The sequence below is a fragment of the Aulostomus chinensis genome, chromosome 19 (assembly GCF_037954235.1).
Source record: "Aulostomus chinensis isolate RoL2024-O1b breed Wild chromosome 19, RoL_Achi_v1.0, whole genome shotgun sequence".
NCBI classification, from domain to species: Eukaryota; Metazoa; Chordata; class Actinopteri; order Syngnathiformes; family Aulostomidae; genus Aulostomus; species Aulostomus chinensis.
The window spans coordinates 12,235,805-12,263,694 of NC_141338.1; the positions used below are offsets into that span (position 1 = coordinate 12,235,805).

A 27,890-nucleotide genomic window follows, 5' to 3' on the forward strand; every position below is an offset into this window, starting at 1 on the left:
AGTCGACTGCGACAAATATTCTTTATGGCAACTGAGTTGGTGTCACCTACAGGAAGAAGGTGGAACCAGACGATGAGACTGGTAGGACTGAACAAAGAGACAAAAAGAATGTACAACACTGGGAGACATACAGCAGATAAACTGATGAAGGCACACGTCACAAACTGAAGTTAAATACAAAGTCGATTAACAATGCAAGAGAAGCTGATGTGAGAGGGCGAGGGCGGGGGAGGAGCTGATTGGCTGAGAAATGCTGGGCTCGAGGCTGTGATTGAGGAGGGCGAGACACAGGTGAGACTCGGGGAAGAAAGGCAGGAAATGGAAAAAGACAGCAAGTCGCGCAAGAGAAACATGGAAAACCACAAGACAAGAGAAGTAAATAGAGTCCATAACTAAAGGTGGACAAAAACAACAACCTCATACTGTAGTCAGGTTAAGCGAATTCGTCCTCTCCACCACCATATGTGTCCATCAATATTAAAGCAGCTGCAGCCTCTTCTCGCTCTCTGCAGTTTGCAGCCTCGGGAGATTAAGATAAGGGCTTCTTTCAGTCGTCCTCCCAGCGTGGGACGTTCCCTGCCATAAGCCGTCCATGTCGGTCCCCTGTAATAATCTACTGGCTTGTAGAGATTTTGCCTCCATGAAGATGCAATAATTTACATGTGAAGAATTTAGAGGCAAATTCATTTATATTGCATAACCTTTTTTTTCTATGCATTTTTTTTTTTTGTCTTTAAGAGGTGAATGTTGTTTTTTTGGTTCTCTTTCATGTGGTCCAGACCGATGAGAGAGGTTAGGGAGGAAGAGGGATAAAATAAAAGCAGGACGTAGTGTAGATTGCACTAAACAGGTTGTTGCTGAATATTAATACATCCGTGATGTTTTGAAAACTCTGTTTTGCATATGAAACCCGATGTTCTTTTAACATTGTAATTTATAAGGTGGAGGGGAAAAGAGAGGCAGAGCGAGGGAAGCACAGCAAGTGTGTGGAGATTAGAGGTTAAGGCATTTCTTTGAGGGGAGATAAGGCACCTTAAAAACAATCCTTTGGTTTACAAAGGTATAACTATGACATAAAAAACAAAACAAAGTGTGTTATCTGCATGGCTCTCTTGTTGTTCTTTCAGTTAATTCCTCACTGATGCTGAACAAATGTGAGCATAGTACAACGGTCCTGCGTTCCTTCTTGAGGATTATAAAACCGCGTGGTTTTTTTTCTGACAAAATGTCAAAATAAATTCACAACTTTTAAGCTGCATAATCTCACTCAGCTTTTTATCCAGTCAGGTAGAGGAGAGATGATGAGAAGAAATGAACAAAAAAGTATTGATTTTGTCTGCAAATGTATCAGATTTTTTTCACTCCATGATGAAACAAAAGCTTACCGTCTGAGCTCTCTGCTGCGGCCTTGTGTTTCAGTTTGTATTTAGATACATCACTGCTAAATCTGCAACAAGGTTTAAAAATACATGTGTAAGTCATGTCAAATAGTACACAATTATAAAATTGTTTTAAAAAAAATGTGTAAATCACTTTTTGGTGAAGCGAAAATGCTCTTAAAATATGAAGGATCCCTTTTTTTCTGAATTGGAGAATTTGAGTCGAAACATTGAAAATTTGAATAAAACCCTAAATTTCACCCAAAAAAAGTTACGCTTCGCAGAAAGATAAATGTGAATGAATGTAACTTATAGAAAATCAATGACAACGTACTTCAATCACTCCTCATTTCCATTATCCGTCATCGAGCTTACTTTGTTTTCCTGCCTTTGTGTCCGCGTTGGTTTGGTTCTCTTTTGATCACATGGTCTCGTTGCGCCATCTTATTACGCAGCGGTAGACGAAGGCATTCCAATACCTATCTGGGTAAACCGTCTCCTAATATTCACCGTTTCTTTGACAAAAGTGTCTGAAAATTCAGTTAAAAACTTCTGATGCATTCTAACAACACAATGTATGCTTGCTCTTGACCTTTGACCCACCATTTAGTTTGGACCTCCAAGAGAAAAAGTTTTCGACACCCCTGATTTACACCTTGTACTTTTTTGTTGGATTCTCCAAATACATCAAAGCACAAATAATGCAACACAGACAAAAGGACACATTTTTATCTTTAATAAGATTTCTGGCGGTTCGTTTTTTTGTTGTTGGTTTTTTTGTTGGGTTTTTTTTTTTGTCTGAAGAAAACAAGAACGCTCTCTCCAACTCCTGAGTCAGAGCTCTTCACATCATGGTCATAGTTCAGCCCACTAAATTCAAACAGAACGTTAATTTCCTGTCATTTCTTTATTGACTGATCATGAAACATTAAATCTATGAATTATGGTGGAAAAAAAAGCCACTTCCCGTATCAACCATTGTCGCTGTTTTTGTTTGAAATCAACCATTTTGAGGTGAAACTTATAGAGCAGCTGTTGAGGGCAGCATCTCTGAGAATTCAGCAGCTTTAACGCCTCTGCTGGAATTAAACGGTGTGATAATATGACAGGTTGCGTAAGTGTTGAATTTTTGATCGGTAGTGGAAACATGTTGGGGCTGAGAGAGCACTTGCACCAGACTAAGTGGAGGCCGGCACTGAAATGTCAGAGAGGGCAGAAGCAGATAAAAACAGAGCTCTGCTAAAAGAGCCAGAGAGCTCGCTCCAAAAAAACAAAAACCTGCACATAATGTTTCAGATCCACATGGATGATAACAAATGGAAAGAGAATATCTGAACCTGTGCAGAGAATCTCTGAAATACCTGAAATCGTGTTCCTCTGTAAACGTGCGTGTCGATCACCTGCGTGAACACCAAAGAAACTGACTTTTTAAAAGAAGTTTGAGAAGAAGAGATCAGGAAAGAAGATTTCAACTAAACCCCCCCCCCCAAAAAAAACAAAACAAAAAAAAAAACGGCACCCTTGTCACGTGAAGAATTTCTCAAAAATACAAACCACAGACGTGACAACACAGATATTGTCACTCTAAAAGCACAAATCATCTAGATCGGGGTTTTTCAAAGTGTGAGATTGCGAGCCTCTGTTTAGATGAAACTTTGAGTAACACATAGAGTGTAAGTCATTTAATCGCACGGAGAGTCAACTAATTTGCTAAACTAGCCTAATACTGCTGTTTTATATAGGAAAATACAACAAAACGGTCTTTCCTGGGTCAATAATTAGTTTCTGCCTCTTTGAAAGTAGAAACATTTAAAATTTCAGTTAAAAGCTATTGTATCTTTTTTTTTTTTTTTTTTTTAACCAAAACACAAACATTTACGCTGTTTACATGTGAGGATTCTTTCACCTCCAGTAACAGTCTGAAGCCTCCCTGGAGAGACCCACCTCACACTTTGAAAACCTTTAGACTCCTTAATAAACCTGCAATCACTCAACCCTTTGGCCCAAACATGGCAATTATAGTAAAAATGGCAAACTGGGATTTCTTTGTGCTTGTGGAGTGCCACTGCTCTTCTTCCTACGCGATGCTGCTAGTCTGAGAAACGTGACAAAAACAGAAACGTATATTTATTGATTAATACTTCCTCCACTCATTTAATATTCCACTTTCATAAAGTTGGAGGGCTTGTTGTTAAATTAAAAACAAAAGACACCAAAATAGCATAAACTTTATCGTTGTTAGGTGTCCTGCGCTCACATTCTAAACTCCACTCAGCCAGTTCAGTTCAGGGATCACATGACACACCATCATCTGACATTCTGAGACTCCTCCTCCTGATGAATAAAGTGACCATGTGTAAAATATGTGGAATGGCTCTTTTACAAACTCCTCAATCGTCCCAGCCCATGTATTTTATTTATGTTTGCACCTCTGTGTCATTTTTTGTCTTCTGAATGCTGTCCAGCGGTTGAGACATCTCAGGACCATCTCAAACCTTTCTCAGATGTTCGGCTCTGACAACTCCACCGGCCGACTCGTGGCAGCGGCGGGGGGGGGCAGCAGATGGCTGTTAACAGCTCACACTGCCTGCAGACCTGACTCGATCGCAGCCCAAGTGAAGTGAGAGGTGGCTGCCATTAGGACGAGCCAAGCGTGTTTGGCAGAGGCAGCAGCCGTCACTGGTAACAAGTTGCCTGAACTTTCTACGAGAGAGCTGGAGGGACCAGTAGGGCGACTCCTACATGAGAGGGTTCGGAGCACTTGGATGGCTGTTACATCCCTCTTGACATCATCAATCATACTAGGCTGTCTTTATACAAGGGGGGGCAAATTAGTTCCTCAACATAAAGCAGAAACACAATATATGCACATTTTCTTTTTCTTTACATGGGAAGCGCACACACACACACACACACACACTCTCTCTCTCTCTCTCTCACACACACACACACAAACACACACACACTTTTTGCACAACATTGTTATTTTTTTTCTCTCCACAAAAACTTAAGCTCGTCAAAGATACATTTCTGTAGATAATACATTCACTCCAAGCAATGGCGATGAAGATTACAATATCTTGGTAGAATAGACAAACAGATTAATTACTTCATGGCTAAAACCTGAGTTATTCCAAAGTATTTTTCATATGAAACTGCACAACAATGCACATCAAAAATAAATGATGCATCATTATTCTGGTAATTATTTGCATGACTAAAGCTATGCTAGATATTCATGGGACTTATACATACATCGACGTGTGGTTTATTTGTGTATATGTATGCTGTCCAGGGATCTGGAGATTATCTGAGAGGTCTGGTCAAAAACACAGAACCACATTATGAGAGAATGAGATTTTTCTGAAGCCTCAAAAGTCATGAGGGATGACTGAAATGTTTTTTTTTATACATTTGAATTCTTAAATTTTTTTTTTTTTTTTTTTGCTTTCAAACTCAAGAGACAGAGAGCGACTGCTTGTCTCTGCAAATTCTCCATTTTTCCTTTTTACTCGTATTTTTCGGCCCTTGTTGTCGTTATTTGACCCTCGCTCCAGGAGGGAGGAAGAGGAGAGGCACAGCTCGATATCATCCGGCCTCCTTGTCCCGCTGCCCCTTCTCGCTCTCCCCAAGTCGTCGTCTCCAGGATGAAAGCAGGGATGACGGTTTTATATTGAGTCGACGGGTCTAGCACTACAGTTGAACAACGTCTAGTCACTGGATCAGTTAGAACAGGTTCCTCGTGGCACTGCAGGGCTATGCCGCTTCTTATTATTGGGTGTCACAAAAAATCCTCATAGTCCAAAAGTTTTGAGTGCTGGCGTGTCTTCCAGAGTCGGTAGAGGCGGAAGTCGAAGTACATCTCAATCATCTCTTTGCCTTGATTGGTAGATGAGACAGAGACTTTTAGATCCATGCAGTGTATGCACTGAATTACATTCAGCACATCAGAATGAACAGACGCTATGACACAGCAAAACAGCAGTGTGAGTTTTTCTGTTGAGATGCATCCAGCCAGCTGTTGCAGGTGCATAAGATATGTGAGGGTGCTTGAGAAAAATCAATTTGATGTCTCTTGATATGCATGCTAACACTTCCCATCCACTACCATTTATTGTGCTAAGCTAAAAAGCCGTCAGAGGATGACAAATATGCGTCTTTCCCAAAAAGTTGGCATGTTCCTTGAATATAGAAATAAAATTATTCATGAGCTAGGAAGTTTCGATGCAAGACTATGATCTGGAGTCGAGGAGAAGTTGTTGTTATTTTTTTCCTCTTGATTCAGTGTTTGGCTTTGCTTTGCTTAATGTAATTTATTTCCTTAAACTTAGCCAAGTTTCTCAGGAACTGACTCCCTGTTAATAAGATGTACGGTAAGTACGGAGAGTGGTGGACATATTTGAATTGGTCAGATGACAAGAAGTGACTCTTTTGAAATCATTATTTTTGTGTGAAATTCATCCTCCTCATGCTGGACATGTCAGAAAGTCTGCCTTATTTCATTGATGCAGGATGTTTGCATCATGACTTGCCTGTGTGCGTGTGTGTATTTATGTGTGTGTGTGTGTGTGTGTGTGTGTGTGTGTGTGTGTGTGTGTGTGTGTGTGTAGTTCTCATCAGACCCACCCTGTGCAGACAGCTCCAGCGGTGACTCGAACTCGACAGAATAAGGCCTCATCAGATTCTTCAGTTTCTGGAACAGCTGTTGGGGCGAGATAAGAGAACAAGCACCAATTAATCCTACTGCACTTGGATACGCTCGCAACAGGGGAGCTGGCATCTTCACACAAACAACACACACACACACACACACACACACACACACACAGGAATACAGAAACAAACGCGAGGAAAGCAATGAATCCAGGCCATTACGACCAACGAGGCGTGTGCACGTCCTTCTCGAACAGGTAACAAGCAAGAAGGGAAATGAGAGGTGCAAAGGTGCTCAGTGTTCCTGCTTGTTCTCTTTGTCCTCTCATGAAACAACACAGCTTGTCAAAGATTTACAGTTCTGTTTAGGACAGATCAATCAAATAGATCTGACATGAAAATAGGCTCTGACTTGTATTTGTTCAACGAAAATATGTTTTCTCTTCTCATACCCCAAGAGATCCAGAGCCATACTGAGGCTAATTGGACATTTTGTGCTAACTTCAATGCGAAATTATAAAAAAGTTCATAATTAATTAAAGGTGTAGATCATTACTCTTGAAAACCTGGAGGTCGCAGCTTTGCAAATGAGAGCAAAATCTCTGATCATTAGATGGATAATTTTTTTTTATTAGATTTTTTTGCGATCAATTGTAAGAAACTACTGATGCAGGTTCTAATGATTCTAATTGCTGTCCTGCGATGACTTCTCTCCTGGGGAGGGATCTCTAGACCCCTGTCAGAGAAATCACTGTGCCTCTGTTTTTCACTGTGTGATGCTAAATGGAGGTGGGCAAGACAAAGCTGCTTTCATTCGTTGTGTCTGGAGTCCTTTGAAAAAGATAAAAGAAGATGGCTGGAAGCCAGCGTTGGAGAGGGAACGGTCGCGGAGACGCACGCTGCGTGGCTCATCTGTAGAACGGAGAGAGCTGGAGGCTAATAACAAATTTCACGTCATGTGTTGCATGTTAGGTAGTTCCCTCTTTGTCCTGTGGTGAGTTTACAAGCTCGCAGTGGTTTCCCGAACAGAGAAGGAAGTAGATTTTGTGCTGACTGAGCATACTTGATGATTGCTCTGTAGATGGATTCATGCCTCTCTGACCTGCGCGCCTGCTGTTCTCCATCCCCAGCCGTTGTTTTCAAGTCGACATCCTCCACAGTCTCTCTGAATAACATCTCTTACTTTGGTTCCACATGGAAGTTTATTTTACCAGGGTTAAAGTGTTTTTTTTCCCCCTCACAAATACCAGAGCATCTCTCTTTTCTATTCACAATTCTCCTATTTGGAGATGGAAAAACGTCATTAATTCTTAGTCACTGATGACAGCATGGTAGAAACATTTCAGTCAAACTGCATCAGAGCATATCAGGATCCCTTTTTAGTGGGCTTAACAAGCCCTTTGCCAATTCCTCGACACTTTCTTGGATTTTTATCAATTGTAATTTATCTATTGTGTTTGTATTTTTCAAACAGAGGGGTGGTATTTAATTTAACAGTCTATTGAATTGCGACCATAACTGCAGGCTAATATCAGTCTAGTCTAAGATATACATTTTAATACCTAATTTCAGCTCTGAAGCAAATATATATGAACCACTTTCTCTCTTTGTGTGTGTGTGTGTGTGTGTGTGTGTGTGTGTGTGTGTGTGTGTTTAGATGTGTAGAACCGTAGAGGACTGTAGAAGAGAATTATTTGAAAACACTTCCTGCATTTTCTGGCATTTTTCAAACTTTCTTTTGTTTTTGGGTCACAGTGGTTGATAGTGACTAAAATGATTAGCATTGCTCCGGTACACAGCAAGACCAGCCTGCTGCAGGGTAATTATATTGTTAGTCAAGGTCCATCTAATAAAAAGTGTTGACACAAGCTCAAATTGTTACTATTCAGTGCCTGAAAACGTGACATTTTAGTCCAAGTTTCACTTTGACTCGTACCAGAGTTGTAGACGGGTGTGTTTTGGCGTGTTTGGTGACAGAGGAGCTGCAATAAATAATGACTTCATCATTTCTCAAGTTGTGGACGAATATTTAACTGATTTCAATGAGGGTTTGGTTTTTAACATGTGAAACAAGTGTTATGATGATGTCAGACACTGATAAATAATCGGAGGAAACTTTTATAGGATGGAACACAGACAATTCGTGCTCGTTGCAGCTGCTGCCAATCAGCATTTGCGCTCAGTATTGTTACGATTCAACAATTGTTAACAATTAGATTTTTTTTTCACCTAAAGTACAGCATTTGAACTTGATCGAGAGTGAATTTCAGCTCTATTTTTGGGTGAGAGTGCTGTGCTCTGCTGATGATGTAATGGATGAAGTGGTGTGTCTGTAACTGGTCTCCACACTCACAGCCTCTTCACCCAGCATCAAATGCCTGCAGCCAACTAGAATCTGTATAAGCTTCAAGTCTCCAAATACATTTGGTCATAACGTGAAAATCACAGCTATATATAATATATAACTGTGGATCATCAGTGTGTAGCACAACAAAATCATGACTCCTATTTTCCATGTCTGCTTTAAGAAAAACAGCAGACAAAAAGGAAATAAGGCCATATTTTTCATTTTAGATTCAGGCTCTTGTAAACAGCTGTGTGTGTGTGTGTGTGTGTGTGTGTGTGTGTGTGTGTGTGTGTGTGTGTGTGTGTGTGTGTGTGTGTGTGTGTGTGTGTGTGTGTGTGTGTGATGTGACTGCAGGGCTACAGATATCGCTGATGTGCAGTTGGTTCTGCAGCCTTCCAGAGTGTCCATCAACCCCGCAGAGATCTATTTTATGTAACAAAGCACTTTGGCAGACGTGAGTGGAGCAGACAGTTGGGCCGGACAAATGCCGCTGGCTATGGTGTCTGTCTACACGGGTCTGCCTCATTTTATGTGTTGCTTGTCTGATGCTTATTTATCTATTTCTTAGGAAGCGTGCGTGCCTGCCTTGTTGTTGATTACTGTCAGGTAGAGAACGGTGCAGCGGCATGCAGGATCCAGAAGCATCGTACGTAATGAGATGATAGTCACGCAGGAGCAGAAAGAGAGAGAACAGGAGGATAATGTGGTGATTACCAAACAAACAGAGACGGACTAAGACAGGGAGGATGAAGAGGAAAGCAGGGGGGTTGTAAATTGGTGTTTACTGTAATGATACCCGAAATACACCGGGCCTGTACGTGATGCGTCACGTGCGCAAAGCGACGGTTGTTGCCTTCAGTAATCATCGCAATCATTCCGAGCAGCAACAGTTATCATCAGGGATCTGTATTTTTTTCCCTGGTAGGTCTATTTTGCTTTCCCTCATATCACGACAACATGGACATTTCAAGTGACAGAAACTTCAGAATCCCGATTTGCCCCACTGACCCCTGCATCCTGGACAAACCTGCTGCATGTATTGAGAATCAAGACCTCAGGCTCATAACCGAACATGCAAATCTTCAGCATATCACTTCATGTCTGCAGTGTCAACTAATTTTTAGATCTCATATACATGGTTTAAACCCTGTCTGGTGAAAACGGGCTGATGGAATCAGGTTGAATTAAGTTCTGTGTGTGTGTAAGTGTGTGTTGTGTACCTTCTCGCCATTGGGGTTGCCCAGGACGTAGCATCCCATAATATGGATGAGGTTGGGCTCTGGGTTGACTTTACTCATGAAGCGGCTGAGCCTCCTCCAGAATCTAAACAGAGACAAACCCTGCAGTTACCAGCTGTCCTCATCATCAGTCTGACGGACTAAAGAAGAGCGACTTTAATAAGAGATGATCCTGCTGCATCAAGTTCTTGTCTTTATTAGATTGAAAGCTACGTTGTCTTGAAGGGAAACACAACCACCAGATTAATGGAACACCAGGTGAGAACTGTGTTTGTGTCCCTGAAAAGAGTAAACATGGCCTATTCAAAGACGCATCAGTCAGAGAGGCAGCGGTGCTCATAAATGACAAAGATGGAGAGTCTTGTTTCATCCCTGTGGAACGCTGGGAGAGCATTTACAAGAGTATTAGTGCTTTGAAAACAGAATAAAGAAACACATTTGTTTAGGGATTTCTGACCATTTGTGCACAAAATGTTCAAAACACCCTTTTCAATGAGAGACGTATTTCTTTGGTAATAGGGAGTTTTGATTTAATTCAGCTTTTGTATTCCAATTGTTTGAATAAAACTTTTAACATAATGCAGCTTTGCTATTCCCATGATAAAATGTCTTTGATTGTCAGGGTAACGGTCATGGAAAATATGCCCCTATTGATAGCAATCATCTGTTGTACTCTGAAATTTTACAGTCACACAACATTGGAAGAACATCTTGGCCAGTGTACAGAATGTGTCTTGTCATGTTCCCAGAATGCTCTGAAGTTTTTTCAAAAATTTAGAGTTACATTCAGGATGTTCTGAGAGGGAACACGTGGAGAGCATTCCTTCTAGATTCTTCTAGAAAACTCCTATTTTGTTTTTTAATGTTGTGCAAACATTCTGGGAAGGTGATGCAAGAACCAAATTAACCCCGCAAACCCCTGGATCATTAATGGATGGATCCATCAAGGTTCCTGGAATGTCAGCAAACATTCTGAACACAACACAGAACACGTAGAGACGACCTGGAGGGAATGTCCCATATGTGTTCCCCTACAACTTCTCACAACATCATGAATTTCCCTTAACTAAACAAATACCACCCTCCAAGCCTTTAAAGAAGGGGAAGAACATTACAAAATCCATTATATATACAAGTTCCCAGAATGTTCTGGGAATGTTCAGTTCTAGCTGAGGAACCTCTTCCTGTTAAAAAAGGGAGCTTTTTCAGATGACAAATAGAAAACTACAGAAACGATTGCTTTGCATTACTCGACTAAAGTTGCAATGGGACTACAAAATAAACTGAATGGCAAGTTCTCCTAAAGTCAAAGAGGGAAGTTTGAAATACTTCTGTAACCAAAAGGAAGTTTTATTGACATCCCAAAAGCGTTGTAAAGGTTCAGAGCATTTGTCACCCTCGGAGAACGTGACAAGATCCCCGGAGTGTTCTGTCTATGTGGGCTATTTAACCGGTGTTCTGCAGGCTCAGGTTCTATCCTGTGAAGGATTAGGTCTTGCCCTTGTTTAATAAGACACAGATCATATTAATCAACATGATATTTAACACCAGGAGACTCCGCAGACATAAATGAATATTCATACACACATATATATTCATATCAACACATATGGACTCACTGGCTCATGTCCTCCTCCTTCTCCACCTTTGCAAAGGTTGCCACTTTATTCTTCAGTAGGTACAGATGACCCGGGCCACCCTATGAGACACATAAGCAGTATTAGTAGTTTAACATCGGCTAATTGGACTCATCTTAATTAAGATCTTAAAAGCTCAGATCTCAGAGGAGGAGAGGGTGTTTAATGCAGTCTGGCTACACAGAGAATCCCCTTCTGCTGTGAAAGAACGCGCGCTAAAACACACATATTAGAATTGTCCCAGCACACACACACACAGGCTAGTCATCTGTGTAGGGTAGGGAGCCCTGGAGCAGCCACAGACGGATATTATATTGTACTCATAGAAAGAGGTTGTTTTGTTTTTTGTTTTTTTTTGAGGCAACAAGCTATAACTTGTTCCCTTAATTTAATTATTTGATATTTTTATGCGCAAGTTGAAATGTTGTCAAATAACTGAATTGAGGGTACTCATCAGACCTTGCAGCCTCAAAATATACACTTTTTTTTTGTCTCCGTAGCGACTCTGTGTCTGTCGTTACACCTCCTCTCCTGCATATTTAATGGGTGTATCTTGGGTGCTTTCATCTTTGTATATAGGTCTAACTCTGCTGCATGTCGTCCGGTATGAATGTTTACCACGAAAACCTACAACTGTGATAGATAGAAATAGAACACGACTTTGTTCCCAACCTGACAAAAGATGAGCATCCTCCAGAACTTGCTTCCCCTCCTGTACGCTGTGAGCTTCTTCTCGATTTCCTCTGTGAGAGAAGAGGAAGGAAGGATTGATGTGAGCCAGAGGGACCAGGGGAAAGTGTAGGAGAGGAATATGAAAATGTACTGAGAACGCGAGGGTGTGAAGACAAAAGGAATCTCTGGAGGGAGAGTTCAAGTACGAGCACAGACACTTTAGACTATGTTTAAATTTAAACTACCAACAGGAAATGTCACGGCACAATTAAAGTCGATTGATGAACTGCGGTGATATGGAGGTCTGAATTGTTTTGGTGTCATTTATTAGTGAAAATACTGTCAATAAGTGTGTGAGCTTTGTGTCAGTGTGAGTTCATGATCTTGGAAACTCTCGAGGCCATTTTGTCATTTCATGAGCGACGGGATCAATTTGCGATCGCAAAGCACACAGAAAGAAAACTGAGCAACTAAAAACTGCATTTAGGGTTTTAGCTGAATTTCAACACACTCACCAGATCTATGCTGTTTACAGACGTGGCCTGAGGCTATTTCTTTAACCTTTAACTCCCACCAATCAAATTTCCCATGTCAGGCGAACTATTCCAGGCTCCAGAGTAAACGGAGCAGACTAAACAAGTATCAAACCTCTCAAAAGACAGGATTTTAACCCTTTGTATTAATGGCTCTTTTTTTTTTCCTGCGATTTATTGTTTTCACCATTACATACCTGCGGAAAAAGGACTTGTGGAGCACGTGAGAAAGTTGTCATTACTGCAAATTCATATCACTTAAACTAATATTTACTCACCCAAAATATCATCAAAAGTGGCGTGTTCATGGTCCTGAGTACCAAAAGATATCCAGATAAATCATCATGATTTAAAATGGCAAAACTGTTGATACTGCAGTAAAGCAAGTACATACAAGAAGCATTTTGTATGTTTATTATGTTAAGGTATGTCAGCGTGTTCCACTCACATAGAGGATTGGGATGATGGAGGGGTCGTCCCTGCGGATTATGGCGGGGACGTACTCTGCCTTGGGGACCTTAGAGGAGATCAGCTAAAGGTGAAGGACAGGTGGGAGGTGACAGAGAAGGGAAGAGCAGTTAAGTAGGTTGTGAGGGATGGAGGGAGTGGAAGATGTGAGAAAAGGAGGTAACGTCAGTGTTTCAGGCCCTGGCACCCTCTCATGCCTGCAGGGGAACATACAGCTCTATAGAATATTCAGGAAGGAACATCTTAGACGCATTACTGTTGGAGCACCTGACTATCGCGCTCCAAGTGCCAACGCCCATGTTAGCTGAGGCTGTCGTCAGAAGAATGTCTTATTTTCCTTAAGGAGGCCCATTATTCTGCAAATCAGCCGCTGCGTATGATTTACACCTTCGTACAATATAAATATCCTAATATTGTTATTGTCATGCACATTTTTTTTCAAATAAAGTTCCATGACTTTTGTAGGCATCTGAGAAAGTTTTCATGACCGTACATTTCCTTAAACATTTGTTTCTCAATGAAAAATAGACAGATTCATCCATGTTTGAAGGAATTTATTTAGTTGAATTTTAAGAATGCATACAATGAATTAAAAAAGATCAAAATTGTACCAAAAGAGATCTTTCTCCATCAATCTGAACTCAAGCACGTATAATCCAATATTCGGGTATTTGTGAAGCGCACGTCCAGGACATCTCCAGAATTATGGTTTCATCTCTTACAATTCCAAGGCTTTTCCCGTTTTTTTTTTAACTTGACCTTTTGGGTCAGAGTGACTGCCCCGTTTGATACATGCAGCTGTTTTGCGGTTGCAAAACTTAGGACTCTCAAGAGAAATCATTTTGGCTCTTATCTATCATTTTGACCCCAACATAAATCATGATAAGGCCAAGGATGAGTAATACTGGAAATTTCTCCCAATGACAAAATCATGTACTGCATCAGATTAATCATTGATGGAATCTTCAGCCGGTCACTAGAGAGATCTCACCATGATTTTGGGGGGTACGAAATCATCTCCCTCACAGGCCAGCCTCTCCATCTCTCTCTCCTCCTCCCAGTCTATAGCGTCATCGAGGCCTCCCTCATCCAGAGTGCCACAAGAGGACTGCAGGTCTCCACCTGGGAGGGAGTACAGACACCGGTGAGGGTGAAGACAGAAGAGCTGGGGGGTGGGGTGGTAGGAGGCAAAGAAATGTGACAAAACAGAAAAGAAATCCGCGAGTCAAGAAATGACATGTCAAGAAAGCTGGAGAAAAGTGAAAGGAGAAAGTTTGGAGCTGTTCATAATGGTGTCGACCTACAAAAATGATCGCATGATGGAACGGTGCAGAGCAGAGACAGCTGGCTGATGGGGGGCAACAGCTCAGGAGAAAACTTAAGCGGGATCAGATGGCAGCAATTCTAAGAGGGACAGGCTTGATTCTGCAGCACGCCACACTTCTATGACGTATATCCAAAATGTTTACAACCCATAGGCAATTAGCTTTGTAGACTGCCACCAGACAGCTGACAAATAACATCCACCAATGGCAGAAGCTGAGTTTCATCTGTTGATGTGATATACCAATAACAAAAAATGAGGAGCTGAAAATCAGCCTTTTTTTTGGAATTATTTATTTGTTTTAGGGGAAAAAACAGGGAATAAAAGCAACAGGATAAAAAAAATAACAAAATCAGCCTGATAACTAATTACAGGTCAAAATTAAAGATTGTATCCACCAAGAATCTCATCAGTGCATCTGCGATGTTTGTATCTTCACGCTTTGCCTGATCTCAGTCATGGACTACTGACCGATGTCAGTAAATGATGATGAGGCAGCATCTTTGCATTGTGTTCCATTAACCTCTTCACTCTTTTACTATGATATGAGACACTAGCGTATTGTGTTGACCAGTAACGTGATGAGAAACGCACACCTATCTGTAGCATCGCATGGCTGCATTTCCAACCTAGAGGAAGATTTATCAACATGGCATCAATTCTTCCATACGCGCTCAGAAATACGCACGACAAGAAAAAGTCCCATGGTAACTTTCAAAGAATTTTTCCTCAAAAGTACGATTTTGGTCTTCAAGAAGCCAAAAGTGTAACTTCTGACAAACAGAGGTGATTTAAACCTCACAGTTGTCCTTCAGAAGGGAACCAATAACTAGCCACTGTACCCTTTAAAGTACATACCAGTACCTCAGTTTTCTAGTATCAACAATGATTTAGGGGAGCAACAAAGTCCAGTAAAAGGAGAGAATAGACCTCATTGAATAGACAGCGTTGGTGCTGGAGCAGGATGAAAGGTGAGAGTAAACACAATGGCTCCGCTGCTACTGTGCTTGCTGGCTCGTGGCTGAATGCTACGTAAATGGACCTTCGTTAATGACATCATCATCTGGTGTCCCAGCTGTGACACCTTAAAACAAACCCAGTAATTGTTAATACAAAAACCTGCAAATACAACAGAATCACTGAAGAAGTGATTCATATTAAACAGGTTTCACAGTGAAAACATGCCAGCGGTTGAACTTGCGAAGCTAAAATTTGATTGATATCTAAGCAAAATAATCACGATTGCATTATTTATGTTCCTAATTTCAAAATGGCCTTGTTGTTGTTGTTGTTTGTTTCTTTAACGCTCTTTGATGTTCAGTTTGTCGGCTTTGTGAATGGAGCTGATGAGAGACAGGTGTTAGCTGGCGCCGAGCTCCCAGCTTCTCTATCATCTGCAGCCAAACGGTATTTATATCTTCATTCATTGTTCCATTGGATGTCTTTGTGTACCAGTTTTAATCCTGGATAGCTCTGATAGTTTCAGAGGGAAAATAAATAAATAAATATATATAAATATATATATATATATATAAATATATATAAATATATATATATATATATATATATAAATATATATATATATATATATATATCGAGAGAGAGAGAAAGAGAGAGAGAGATTTTTCAATCACAAGGGGTACTATAGTTATGGTGTGTTTCTACATTTAAAAGTACCTATTATACTGCATTTGCTAAATGAGTTAAATCATAATACAGGATATTTATTGTTTTCACCTTTTCTGTAAACCTGCCAGTACAACAGATCTTTTCCAAAGATATTTTGACACTGCAGAGCAGAGCTGTAAATACTGGCCGGATTCTATTTACCCGTTTCTGGGCCCTTGCATCTTCATGTCTGGAGCACAATCCTTGGACCAGCTGTTCTCTGAGGCCCTGCTTCTCTTATGTGCCTCTACTGTTCACATTAAACAGATGTCTCGCATGCACAAACCAACAAATGTTCAATGACGTGAGCGATCCGCGTGACAGTGCAGCAGCACGAGCCCATGGCTGAAAATGTCCCGACACCTCACTTGAAAACACCTGCCTTTGTGACCAGAATAATGGCTCTAAAAGTACTGAAATCTCACAAAAAAAACCTGGATCTCTCATCAAAAGAGCAGCTAACAAAGTCCCGAGGTCTCGCTAAAAATACCAGGCTTTGCTGCCAGAACAGTGGCTGAAAATGTCCTAACATCTAGCTTAAAAACATCATGTTTTGCTGTTAGAAGGCCTTTTCCTGCCTCATATTTTCACCGGTTAAAGAGCTGAGAACTTACTGAGAACAGCTTGTATTCAAGCCTCCTCATTTAGCGGATATGTTGATTATACGTGTGTACAACTGTCAAGAACTAGAACATGTAACATAAACAAGCCAATACATTTGAGGTCATTTCAAAACTTTGCCAGTGCAGAATAATTAAGCAGGTTCATGGTGAAATGGTTGGTGTCACCAAAATGCTTCTTCTGCTTATTACTGGATGTATCATTATTTAATTGACTAAACTGGCATTAGCCTTAACTATACGGTATATTCAAGGGTGGATAAAAGATGTCGCAAATCATCTAATAACAGAAAAACCGTTTGGGGAAATCAGATCAAAAAGAAGACGTGAACAGGAGATAAAGAAAAACTGATAAGTAAGATACAGTAAGTGATGTCACTTCCCCAGGGGATAATACCTTTCCCTCAGGATAGAGGCACACATCTTTATCAAGCACACGCCAACACTTCATCTTTCATCACACTCTGAAACACAAAAACACTGATGATGGATGTGAAGAAAAAAAACAACAACATTAAACCACAGTTATTCAGAACTCAGACAAACAGTACATGCAACCAGTGTGTTGATTCACACAGTCAAAGCCTCACTGAAACACACACTCACACACACACACACACACACACACACACCACACACACACACACACACACTCTCACATCGAGATTTCAAATCTAACTGAGACACACTGCATTTTGGACGACATACTCACAGAGAGAGCATCACAAAGTTGAAGAAAAACCCACGGTCATGGGGAGACAGATGGACGGGGTCAGAGTCAACAGCAGAGACAGTCAGTTTGTACATGTGTGTGTGTGTGTGTGTGTGTGTGTGTGTGTGTGTGTGTGTGTGTGTGTGTGTGTGTGTGTGTGTGTGTGTGAGAAAGAGAGACCTGCAATTGCCTGGAACTGAGCACGGTGGTGGAGTGCTATTTGGCCTGTTTGTCCAGGTCACCCATAAAGTGGTTATAAAAGTTGGCACGTGAGAAAAACTGCCATCTCAAATCGAGTTTTCTATTACACAATAAAATGTACATTTTCTGTGCTGTATTCAAATTTTAACATTAAATGTAACAAAGTTCTGCAGTACTTGAATGCAGATATGAAAATCCAAAGTTAATTTCCACTGTTGGGTGGTAACTTTGGGATTAGACTGATTACAGATCAGCTATTACATCACCATGGCTTGGTTGCTGTCTTCAAGAAACTTTTGAAGATGATCTGGAGCAAACTAGACATCCTGGAACCTTCAGGACTCTTCTACACCAATGGCAGGATATTATTTTTATATATTATATATTTTGTTTTTGATGTTGGTGGATGTTTGCATTCTCTAAATTCTTCCTAGTATATACAGTGTTATATTGGTATTAGTATAGTTCAAGTGGAAAATTTAAAATGTTATAAAATGAAAATACCCTAAAAAAGTGCCAAAATGAGCACTTACTAATCATCCTCTATTCTTTGTTATTAGTATTTTGTTATTCGGCCTGTTTCGCTGACTTAACAAACATTGTTTTTTTACATATATCGTTTTATTTGACAGGTGAAGCTTCATCAGGGTACCCCAAGTTTTCACCGAATTGAATTCCAGATTTTTAAAGACCTTTTTTGATACCATTTATGATGAAATATAATGCCAACCTCACTAAGAGGGCGGTGTAAACTGCAGTGCCCTCAGTAGTCGCGATGCATTTCACAAGGCGCCGTTGTTACATTGCAGCGTGCATGATATTCCTTCGTAGTAGCAGTACTCCATGTACTTCCTCTCTTATTAAAGTATTAATTACCAAGGCTTTTTATAGTTGACAATTTCTAAGTGGCTTTCAACTTTATATGGAGCACCTGCACATGGACATCAGTTAATGAGAAAAGAAGTGTGTGAGCACAAAGTAGATTCCTGCTGTGATCAATCTGCCTGTCAGAATGGACAGATCTGTAATTTATGATTCCACATATATGCTTCTCACAGTTGTTACTGCACTTATTCTTCACTTGAGGAGACACCCACACACTCTTTTTAATGGGTTTTAAAGGACATGTTTTCTAGCCATCTGGATCATATTCAAAGGTGCTAAGTGTAAGCTATCGAGGGAGCAAATGTAATATTCAGCTGAGAATGAACCCTTCATATTTAAGAAAGGAGGGGGTCCTCTTCCTCAAAGCCTGGGGTGTTGTATCTACAGTGTCTCAGAGTGGACAAACCAAAAATCAAAATTTATCTAAGCTCCACTTTCCTGCTTGTTTGCGGAAATCACTCCAATATTGAGTAAGCGTGTCAACGCCGTCAGTGGAAGAACAAATACTCTATCCATTATTTTGCGCCCCCACCAAAAAAAAGAACAAAAGTGCCATTATATTCCCTAAATTTTGTTCTGGTCATAAATCTGTCCAGTTGTAACAAACTTTGTGTCATTGTTTGTGTGTGAGAGAGTGTGTGTGTGTGTGTGTGTGTGTGTGTGTGTGTGTGTGTGTGTGTGTGTGTGTGTGTGTGTGTGTGTGTGTGTGTGTGTGTGTAAATCTGTGTGAACTCACTGTCTCTGGGTTGTTGAGGAGAGTCATTCTTGACAGGGGTGGGGTCACTCCAGGAGCGGCTGAAACTCTTCGATCTACGTTCAGCGAATGCTAGTACAGGCGGGGAGAGATTGTCACCCACACACTCACACTCATACACACACACACACACGCACTTGCACACCAAACAGACACTAAAAAGCGTTTCTTCTACAGACTCACCACCTTAAACACACATGGGTACAATGGCGGATGCAGCTACAAGTGCACAAATCGAGTGTACATATAAAGTGCCACCCCTCCTCTGCACAAATACACAAACAAATGCCTGCGTGTACAAACGCACATCACAATGCACAATCACACACTTGGTCAGGGTTACACACACACACACACACACACACACACACACACACACACACGCACACACAGCAGCGTCCGTGGTGCTCATGAGCTACAACCTGTTATCAGTATCAGTGCCGCCTCCACCAGTAATCACTGGGTAGTTATTTCCAAGCCTCCAACCACAAACAGGAGTTGAGCGCCACTCAGAGCCGGAGTTCCCTCATTCCATCTGGCCCGAAGGCACAGAGAAGCTGATGTCACACAACACGGGCAGCACTTATGGATGCATGTTCTTTGTAAACCATCAACTGAAAGTTCAACTAAGTTCATTTCTTCCAGATCTTATTAGACAGCTGGTTGCTGATTGATCCTCTGGGGAAGGGGCAGGTTTTATTTGTGAACTTGTGATTGTGATTTTTATCTGACTGAGCAAGAATAAACATGCTACAAAATAAGATGTCTAATGGCTTCTGATAGCTCAGGTGTTGTGTTTCCCTTGCTGACAGTTCAATTGTCTATCACTCTAAAATAATACCAGCTTGTCATAGTCAGTCAGCATTTTTGTTAACCTATATCAAAGTAAGTGTGTTGCATGTTGACGTTAGGAAGTCCTACGATTGGAGATGAAGTCAGTGACATCTTTGAAGGCACCATATTTTCTGGCCTATTAAGTTCCTCACAGTTGATTTCCGTTGTTTCTTGATAAAAAAAAAAATTCTCATTGTAATCTCCTCCCAAAAGTTCCTTTACTTTCTTAAAAAAGACCATATGAAGTAATTGTATCATACCGTCATTACTGTGAAGCTTGATTATGTGACTTGGATTTTGAAAGGCACAACCCGCTGTGTCTAATTTCGCTTAACATCCCCAACAGCTGATTGGACTAATATGATCTGATATCATTAAATCTATTTTACTTAATCACAACATGAAACGTTGCAGCTTTGCCACCGTGAGGGTCAGGTCGGGGGAACATTGCCATCAAGTGTGAATAAACAAGATTTTGACTGTTGATCTCTGGAATGAAACTCCATCGACTTTTAGTTTTTAATTGGTGTCAGGCGCGTCTGATTAAAACAAACAAACAAAAAACCAACAAAAATCCAATCCAATCTGTTTCTGGGTCTGACACACACCCTGCTGTCACAACCTCTATTTTCTTAAATTACAACTATTGTCAATCACGATGATGATGTATAATGAGTATTTTGTCCAAAAAAATGCAGGTAAGGCCCCCCAAAAATGGCACATTATACTAAACACGTACCTTTCTGTCTGACTTTGAAGTACTGGACCTGATTTTAAAGGGGACCTATTATGCTTTTCCTGCCTTTCAGACTTAAATTCCGTTCAAAATGTTGGCTACTTGTTCTAGAGGATGCAGAAGTGTCATGTCATGAGGTGGGCGTGTGTTAAAGTAATCCCCGGGGCAGTTTCAGGCAGCTCTGTACTGCTGAAAACGCTTGGATTTGGAGGTTGTTGTTTTTTTTCCTCAGAAATCTCCTTTTGTGACATCACAACTTCAAGGAAAGCTTCACATATGGCAACTCACCTGGCTCTGGTCTCAGTGCCCAGTGGTGTTGCCGCCCAACCCCGCTCTGCCAGGGAGGTATACGGTGCAGACTACAGAGCTACAGAGCTGTCGTCGAAACACTTTGCATGGACTTCCCAAAGAAGACAAATTCAGGCAGCAATGGGAAGATTTTTTGTTTTCGGAGGAGCAAGTAACTCTTTCGCCTTCGCTGCTCACGTGTTCTTGGCCCTTCACCGACAGCAGTCTCCTAAACAAACCTCAGTTCCATGCTGGATTTGCGAAAAAGCAAATCCTGAAGGCAACTGCTGTCCCGTCTTTACATGGTCATGAAGACACAGGCTGGAAGTAACATTCTATCAGAGTCTTGTCTGTTTTTAGCTCTGAACTGTGATGATAGAACTGCTGTCAGTGTAAACACAAGCAGCGGGTACCCAGTACAGCGTTAGAGACTGTGTTGAAGTTTTGTGTCAGGCCATGGTGACTAAAAAACAGTAACAGAGAAGCGTTGTTTGTGGATAATATGAGATGTGGTGATGTTAACCCTTCAGAGACATCTTGCAGGACGGTTCAGGTTATGTATTGTCGTTGTCTGGGTGAGATTCCAGGTCCAAGACGGATAACTGTATCGCTGAAGTCAACATTTTAAAAATGCTAAAATTATAAACAAGCCAGTTACCAGGTGAGACAACTTCCTTACATGTGAGAGGAGGTGGGTTACTATGCAGTGGGGGGGGGGGGGGGGGGGGGGGAGCAGGCCCCTCGATAGGTTGACCAATCTCAGCAGAGTGGGCAGAGAAGGTATGTTTGTGTGTGTGTGTGTGTGTGTGTGTGTGTGTGTGGGGGGGGGGGGGGTTGAATCCAAGCATTTCAGAGCGAAACAGGAGAGAGGCAGAATAGAGGAGTACACAGACGGAGATATACCATAATTATGGAGTTTTTTATTGATCGAATCTTTCAATAGTGCCCCACTGGGGTCCAACACCATATTAAAAACACCCTGAAATGAGCATAATAGGGCCCCTTTAAGGACTACAAATTAAAAAAAAAAGAAGAAACTTCATATATTCATTCATTTTCACGTTAACACACACACACACTCACAGATATCACTTCTTTATGCCGTATTAAAATAACTTCATATCATCGTATTCAACCTTTACAGCCAACCAAATTGATACAAAAACACATTCAAAGCGAAGCAACAGGAGAAGACCACCTCGAGGTTACACATACACAGGCAAGCGCACACACATGCACAGAATCACATCACTGGCTAATCAAGCACACACTGAGACTCAAAAAAGATGAACCAGACTATTTAAAAAATCCAAGTAAAGCAGCAAGGGACCACACACACACACACACACACACACACACACACACACGCAAAAAAAAAAAATCCCACAAACAACACGCACACAGATGACGGTGGGGTGAACCACACCACAATCAGCTTGTGCAAACACCACACACACACACACACACACACACACACACACACACATACATCTGACTCACTCTGTGCTTTAATCCTTCTGCTGCCCACCATCCGAAGATGCTTCCGGAAGTTCCTGTGGGTAGAAAAAACATCGCGGGGGAGGTAAAACGGGGCAGAGAAAGAAGAGAAACGTAAAGATAGAAGAAAGAGGAAGTGGTGGGTGGGGAATAACAATGAAATGCAAGACAAAGGGAAAAGGTATTTAGTCTCGAGCTTCGAACAAGAAAATTACAGGTAAATTTCGTAAATATACAAATGTCCTTTACAATGTGAGGGGAAAACAGTGGTCATCTGGCCTAAGTGAGACAAAGGGGATTCATTCATTCACAAGAGCTAAAGGGAAACCTGTGACGTGAGGAAAGATACCAGACGTAAAGTGGGAAGACTGCAGGGAATTCATATCTCTTTATTTTGTCCAGGCAGATGAGATGTCCAACACGTGTAATAGACTATTTTTACATACAATGCGCCAATCTTAATTTTTCTGTTTTTGTCACTGCTGAAACCTTCTGAGGCAGGTCTTTTATTGCAGGCATTAAGTTGAGATAGTTGAGGATTTAAGGTGGGACAGCGGTGGGTTGGGGGAATGCGGTACTGAGATGATTCACAGTATCGCCAGCGTAGAAGTGGAAGCGGAAGTAATTGCCAACATGGATTTGATACGTATCACCAATACGCAATCCGCTCAGTAATACTGGGGAAAACATTGATCCCATTCATCAAACAGTAACCTGGAACCTAGCAGATATTTGATTTTTGAGGTAAGTATGAAGATATTTGAGTTCAAAAAGTGGATGGTTTGTCAAAGAATAAAGAGCAAGGTACTGTATGTAATGAGGGAGAAGTTATGCAGTCGGAAATTAAAGCTCAATATGGACAATGAGACACCCTAAAATTTCATTTCAGTCATTTTTTTTGTGTGGTTTGTCATTCATATACAGATGGCATGCTATCCAGACAGACTCCATAACTAGCTCCATGATCGCACTGCTCTAATTTTCTCCTCCATTTTCTTATTGTTATTATTCAATCATAAAAGTTAAAAAGAACGTCCTCATCAGGCTTCTCAAGATTTCACCAACACAAAGAGAGAATATGTGAACCCCTTTAGTAAAGAAATGCATTATGGGTGACTATGTAGGCTGGAAAATGTTCATTTTGCAAGCTATTTTTGCTTGCATATCCTCCTCAAAGTCAACAGGCTTTCATGTCTCCTGGCCACAGTAAAATGGTCTGAGGGAACCATATCTTTGTAGTCTATTAGTAATAAACATATAAAAGGTGATGCATTACTATGTTCCACTCTAAATCCATTTGCTATCTTTAATAAGGAGCCAGCAAGGGGCTTTTTTTTTTTTTTTGTCTGCGACTTGCCGCCTGATCCTGACATGATGTTCTATGCAAGAGTCCCAGATAAACATCCTTTTATCTGCCTCCATCCCATGTCTTGTCTACAGCAAGTCAACGCATGATTAATGATCTCTGCATGGGCTTGTGTGTGTGTGTGTGTGTGTGAAAAATATCTAGCTTTATCTGCAGGTAGAGAATTAAAAAAAACAACACTGAAGTAGGAGCTGCATAAATAGGTATGGTGGGGGGTGGCGTCCATTCGTCCTTGATTTACCTCCGTAAGAACACCAGCTGTGTTAACTTCAATGAGTCTAACTGTGTAAGCAGAATGAATTATGTCAGGTTCTAATAAGCAAACATTAGTCAGTAATAATCACAGATAAGCAACATCGCCGTTAACTTTGATACGGAGATTTCCAATAATGTGACCTTGCAATGCTGCAGTGATTCTTTCAATCGTCTTTGTTGTTTATGGCTAAAACTGTCAATATCATGCGATTGGGTGACTGAGGATCATCCCCTCCTCCAAGAAAGCCCTTCCTTCTAGTATTATTCTCCACTCGTGCTCTGCAGGCCATGTCATGTGCATGTAAATACCACAAGTTTGCTTCAGTACTGAGAGCATGGTCTCTAGATGATTTTTGGATACAGAGCAGGAAGGGTCAGAGTGATGCCACATTATTAATTTATCTCCTTTGAAACTTTCTTTCTCAATGTTTCTTTTTTCTTTGGTTTCCATGATATACCGATCTGTGTGTTGATAAAAGGCTAAAGTGCTTGAAATTAAAGGGGTGAACATATCCTTCGTGTGATAGGATATAATCTGCAACTAGAAGGACACGTAGGGAACGCAGATGTGCGCCAAGTCGGATAGCCAACAGGAACATAAGTTTTATTAGAATGCCCTCTCTTGAGGTGTTTAATAAAGTCCAAATAATTAATTGTTCTGGCTCTGCACCAAAACTTAATGGGTTCGTGGTTGGCCCAAGCTGTCAGAACTCACAAAGCCAGGGCCATGACTCATGTGCAGGAACCACAACACAAGCCAGGGGAAGAAAAAAAAAATTTTCAATACAGTTTTTAATCTAAAACTATCCAAGTAGGGCCAGCCAGGAATCAAGTCCTATAATGCAAAAATGGCTGGACACAGAGAGTTGAGCAGCGATGGGAAAGAGTCCAACCTGGAGCAAGAAGTCATTCACAATGAGACAAATTTACTACGAAATAACACAGACAGTAAGACACATGAAGAAAACACGGAAAGACTATGAAACAAGATACAACTGAGCTACATCAGGGTGTAGTAAAAGCAACACCAACACATGAGGGCAGAGCTGGAAAATAAAACAGGAAGTGACATGAAGAGGCCAACGTAGAAAGGTTGCTAGTCCCGATGGGAACAGTGACACATGCTCCACCCCGACACAAAGTTGAAAGCATGAATATCGGAAGCATCATTTTTGTGCAACACTGACTGGTCGATGTCGTATTTGGAAGGAGGGGCCAAAGTAAAGACACTGTCTGTGTGTGAAATTCAGCAAATGAATGGTTGTTGAATTGTCAAAAATGAAGCAGGAGCTGTTGGAGAGGATCGAGTCCACACTGGAGCCGTGGGTCGGGGTACAAGCTCTTCTTTCAACTTCCAGCCATCACAGTTAATGGATGCACACGCAACCGAACCTTGGTGGTCCTCAGCTATTTAGCCACAAGTCCCTAATGAGGTAAAGTGTTTCGAAAACTTTCTTATTTTTTTCTCGCATGTTTAATCACTGGCTGTGATAGAATAACACACACCGTAAATGACACTCCAGATGGATGACACTGAGATGTCAAAGGAACCGAGATGTATTTTATGGTGTCACATGCACCATCTGCCCCTGAATGACGGATCATCTGGGCCTGAGTGGGACGGTTGTACCGCTTTGGTGTCGAATTTGTTCGATGTCATTAGCCCTCCAAGAGTTACAGGATCGCTCTGCCTGTTATTGAATGTGTTAGTTTGTCCTCATTTGGACTAATGTTAAAGATTCATTTTCAAATGGAAACATCCGAGCTTTTTCTAAGTTCCCGTATGCGCATAATTGGTTGTACAAATCTATGCTAGACATCAGGCCACTCTGGGGCATCAATAAGCAGATCCCTTTAGGTCCCTTTGAAAGTGGGTGACAGCCTCATAATGCCCCCCCTGATCAGACTCTCTGGCTCAGTCAGATTAGACACAGCTGTAAATAAACAACAACAGAGCAAGGAATGAGTGCAAACAGCACTCAAGCAAAGCCTGACAGGGGACGCTTCGTACCTCTGGATGACTTCTGCTGAATCCTGCTCCCTCTCTCTCCTTTTTCTCTCCACAAATCCCCGGAAAGCCCTGCCAGGATGTGGCACAGTATTAAAGGGATGAGAGAGGGAGGTGTAGCGAGGGGCAGAACAGTGCAGGGAGGCTGATGCCAGGGCTTTTAGCTGCAGGGTTTATTTATGCTGTGAAGGAGAGGCTGTGGTCGGTAGGTACCATTGACTATACAGACGAGAGAGTAGAAATCTGATTTGGTATTCATCCGTGCATGCACGTCTGCCTGTGATATAAGCCATCCTCTGAAAGAAACACTGACATTCTGACCTCGTATGTCTCACTTTTTACAAGAATCGTTCCCTTTCGGAGAATTTCCTGATTTGTCTGTCTTTTTCAGTCATGGATGATTGTTTGCTCTTCTTATCTGAAGCTAAGTATACCGAGGTTTGAGTTTTAGCTCCTGGAGGAATGTTAGCACAAAAACATCCGCATACTATTCCCCTTCATTGCTCACTGTCTTCTGTAAAAGCTACAATCTGCTAGCGAGAGCTAAAGCTGTGGACGACTGTCATTCTTTTTAAATCAGCCGCAGTGAAACTCGGGAAATGTTCTGGCTCGCCAAAAGTGATAGTGGGGTGGACTTTTGTGTTGTGTGTTCTAGTAAAAACTTGTGAAATGCATCACTTTGAATGTGTAATGTGCTTAATTGTTGTGAAGCTTGAAAAGTTGGGACTCAACATTTCTGTGAGGACGATGAACATTTGTCCACAGCAGAGATCCAGCCAGAGAAGACACTTCGAGTGGTCTACCACAGTTCATCGGGATGACTCTGACTGAGTGCATTTAGGTTACATAAATTCATGACGTTACATCAGTCTAATCATGCAGACAATTACTGTGCATTTGCCACAGAACATTTTGAAGAAATTATGTCGGTACAATCAAAAGTACCTGCACAACAGGGGAGCTCAAGAGCACAGAGAATGAAGCTCCGAGGCTTCTGGCTTTGATGATCGGTTCATTTCTGACGACACCATAGCCTCGTCCTTTTAATTATAGCAAATATTTTGAATAAACCCTGAAGAATTATTTCATGTGAGCAGCCAGAGGTTAGCTTGGTCAACAGAACAAAGAACGTAGCAGCACTCGGTTAGTTGGGTTTAGTTCAGCAAAAGGAGGGGGGGGGGGGGTATGAAATGTTAAGGTTTAAGGCTCAGCTTGGTTTACACGTAATACACACTTTTACCATTTACCATTTATGTACTTTCACAAGTATCGTCTGTTTGGCATGTCTGAAATCAGTTTTTGAAGGGATTGGTGTGAAGAGGCAGAGTCAGAATGTGCTCACAGAGGACTTACTAACTGGTCATTTTACTGTAGCGAATGTAAACTCTTCCGCCCACATGTGTGGCACAAAAATTTTATCTCAGCAGAGGTCCAAGTCGATCCTCTCCCTGTCACGTATGTTTACATCTGAAAAATTCAACCTCATTAAACCCATCATTTTCTGCAGTTGGGTCAGTTTCTGCTCTCACTGCGATCGAATCACACCAGGGCTCAATTGGAAACTAGACTAATGCTGGGTTGTGAAAGCACTATGAAAAAGGGTTTGCACACAAGTGGTCTCGCTGTCCGCTTTGTGCTGGCACCACAGGCGGGGGTGGTAGAGCCATTAAAAAAGAGCCACAGCAGACCAACCGGTTTAAATCAAGGATTTGATTCATGCCTTCTGCTCGGTAACCGTTTTCAGAGATCTGATGGTCGATGCTAGCCTACCTTTAACCTACATATCAACTCCTCTCAGGAATCCTTTTTTTGCAG

General features: G+C 41.4%; 1 protein-coding gene across 1 annotated transcript in view; it reads right to left on the reverse strand.

Moving 5' to 3' along the window:
• Positions 1-1,566: 1,566 nt before the first annotated feature.
• Positions 1,567-27,890, reverse strand: part of nsmfa (NMDA receptor synaptonuclear signaling and neuronal migration factor a) — a 44,961-nt gene continuing 18,637 nt past the window's right edge. Inside the window, exons 5-14 of the mRNA XM_086186984.1 lie at positions 22,450-22,502; positions 19,074-19,163; positions 13,919-14,049; positions 12,908-12,991; positions 12,738-12,771; positions 11,927-11,997; positions 11,237-11,316; positions 9,600-9,702; positions 6,006-6,081; positions 1,567-5,258 (exon numbers count right to left, since the gene is read on the reverse strand). Of these exons, the coding sequence (XP_086043110.1) occupies positions 5,161-5,258; positions 6,006-6,081; positions 9,600-9,702; positions 11,237-11,316; positions 11,927-11,997; positions 12,738-12,771; positions 12,908-12,991; positions 13,919-14,049; positions 19,074-19,163; positions 22,450-22,502 (820 nt within the window). The 3' untranslated portion in view covers positions 1,567-5,160. The remainder of the gene's footprint in view (positions 5,259-6,005; positions 6,082-9,599; positions 9,703-11,236; positions 11,317-11,926; positions 11,998-12,737; positions 12,772-12,907; positions 12,992-13,918; positions 14,050-19,073; positions 19,164-22,449; positions 22,503-27,890) is intronic.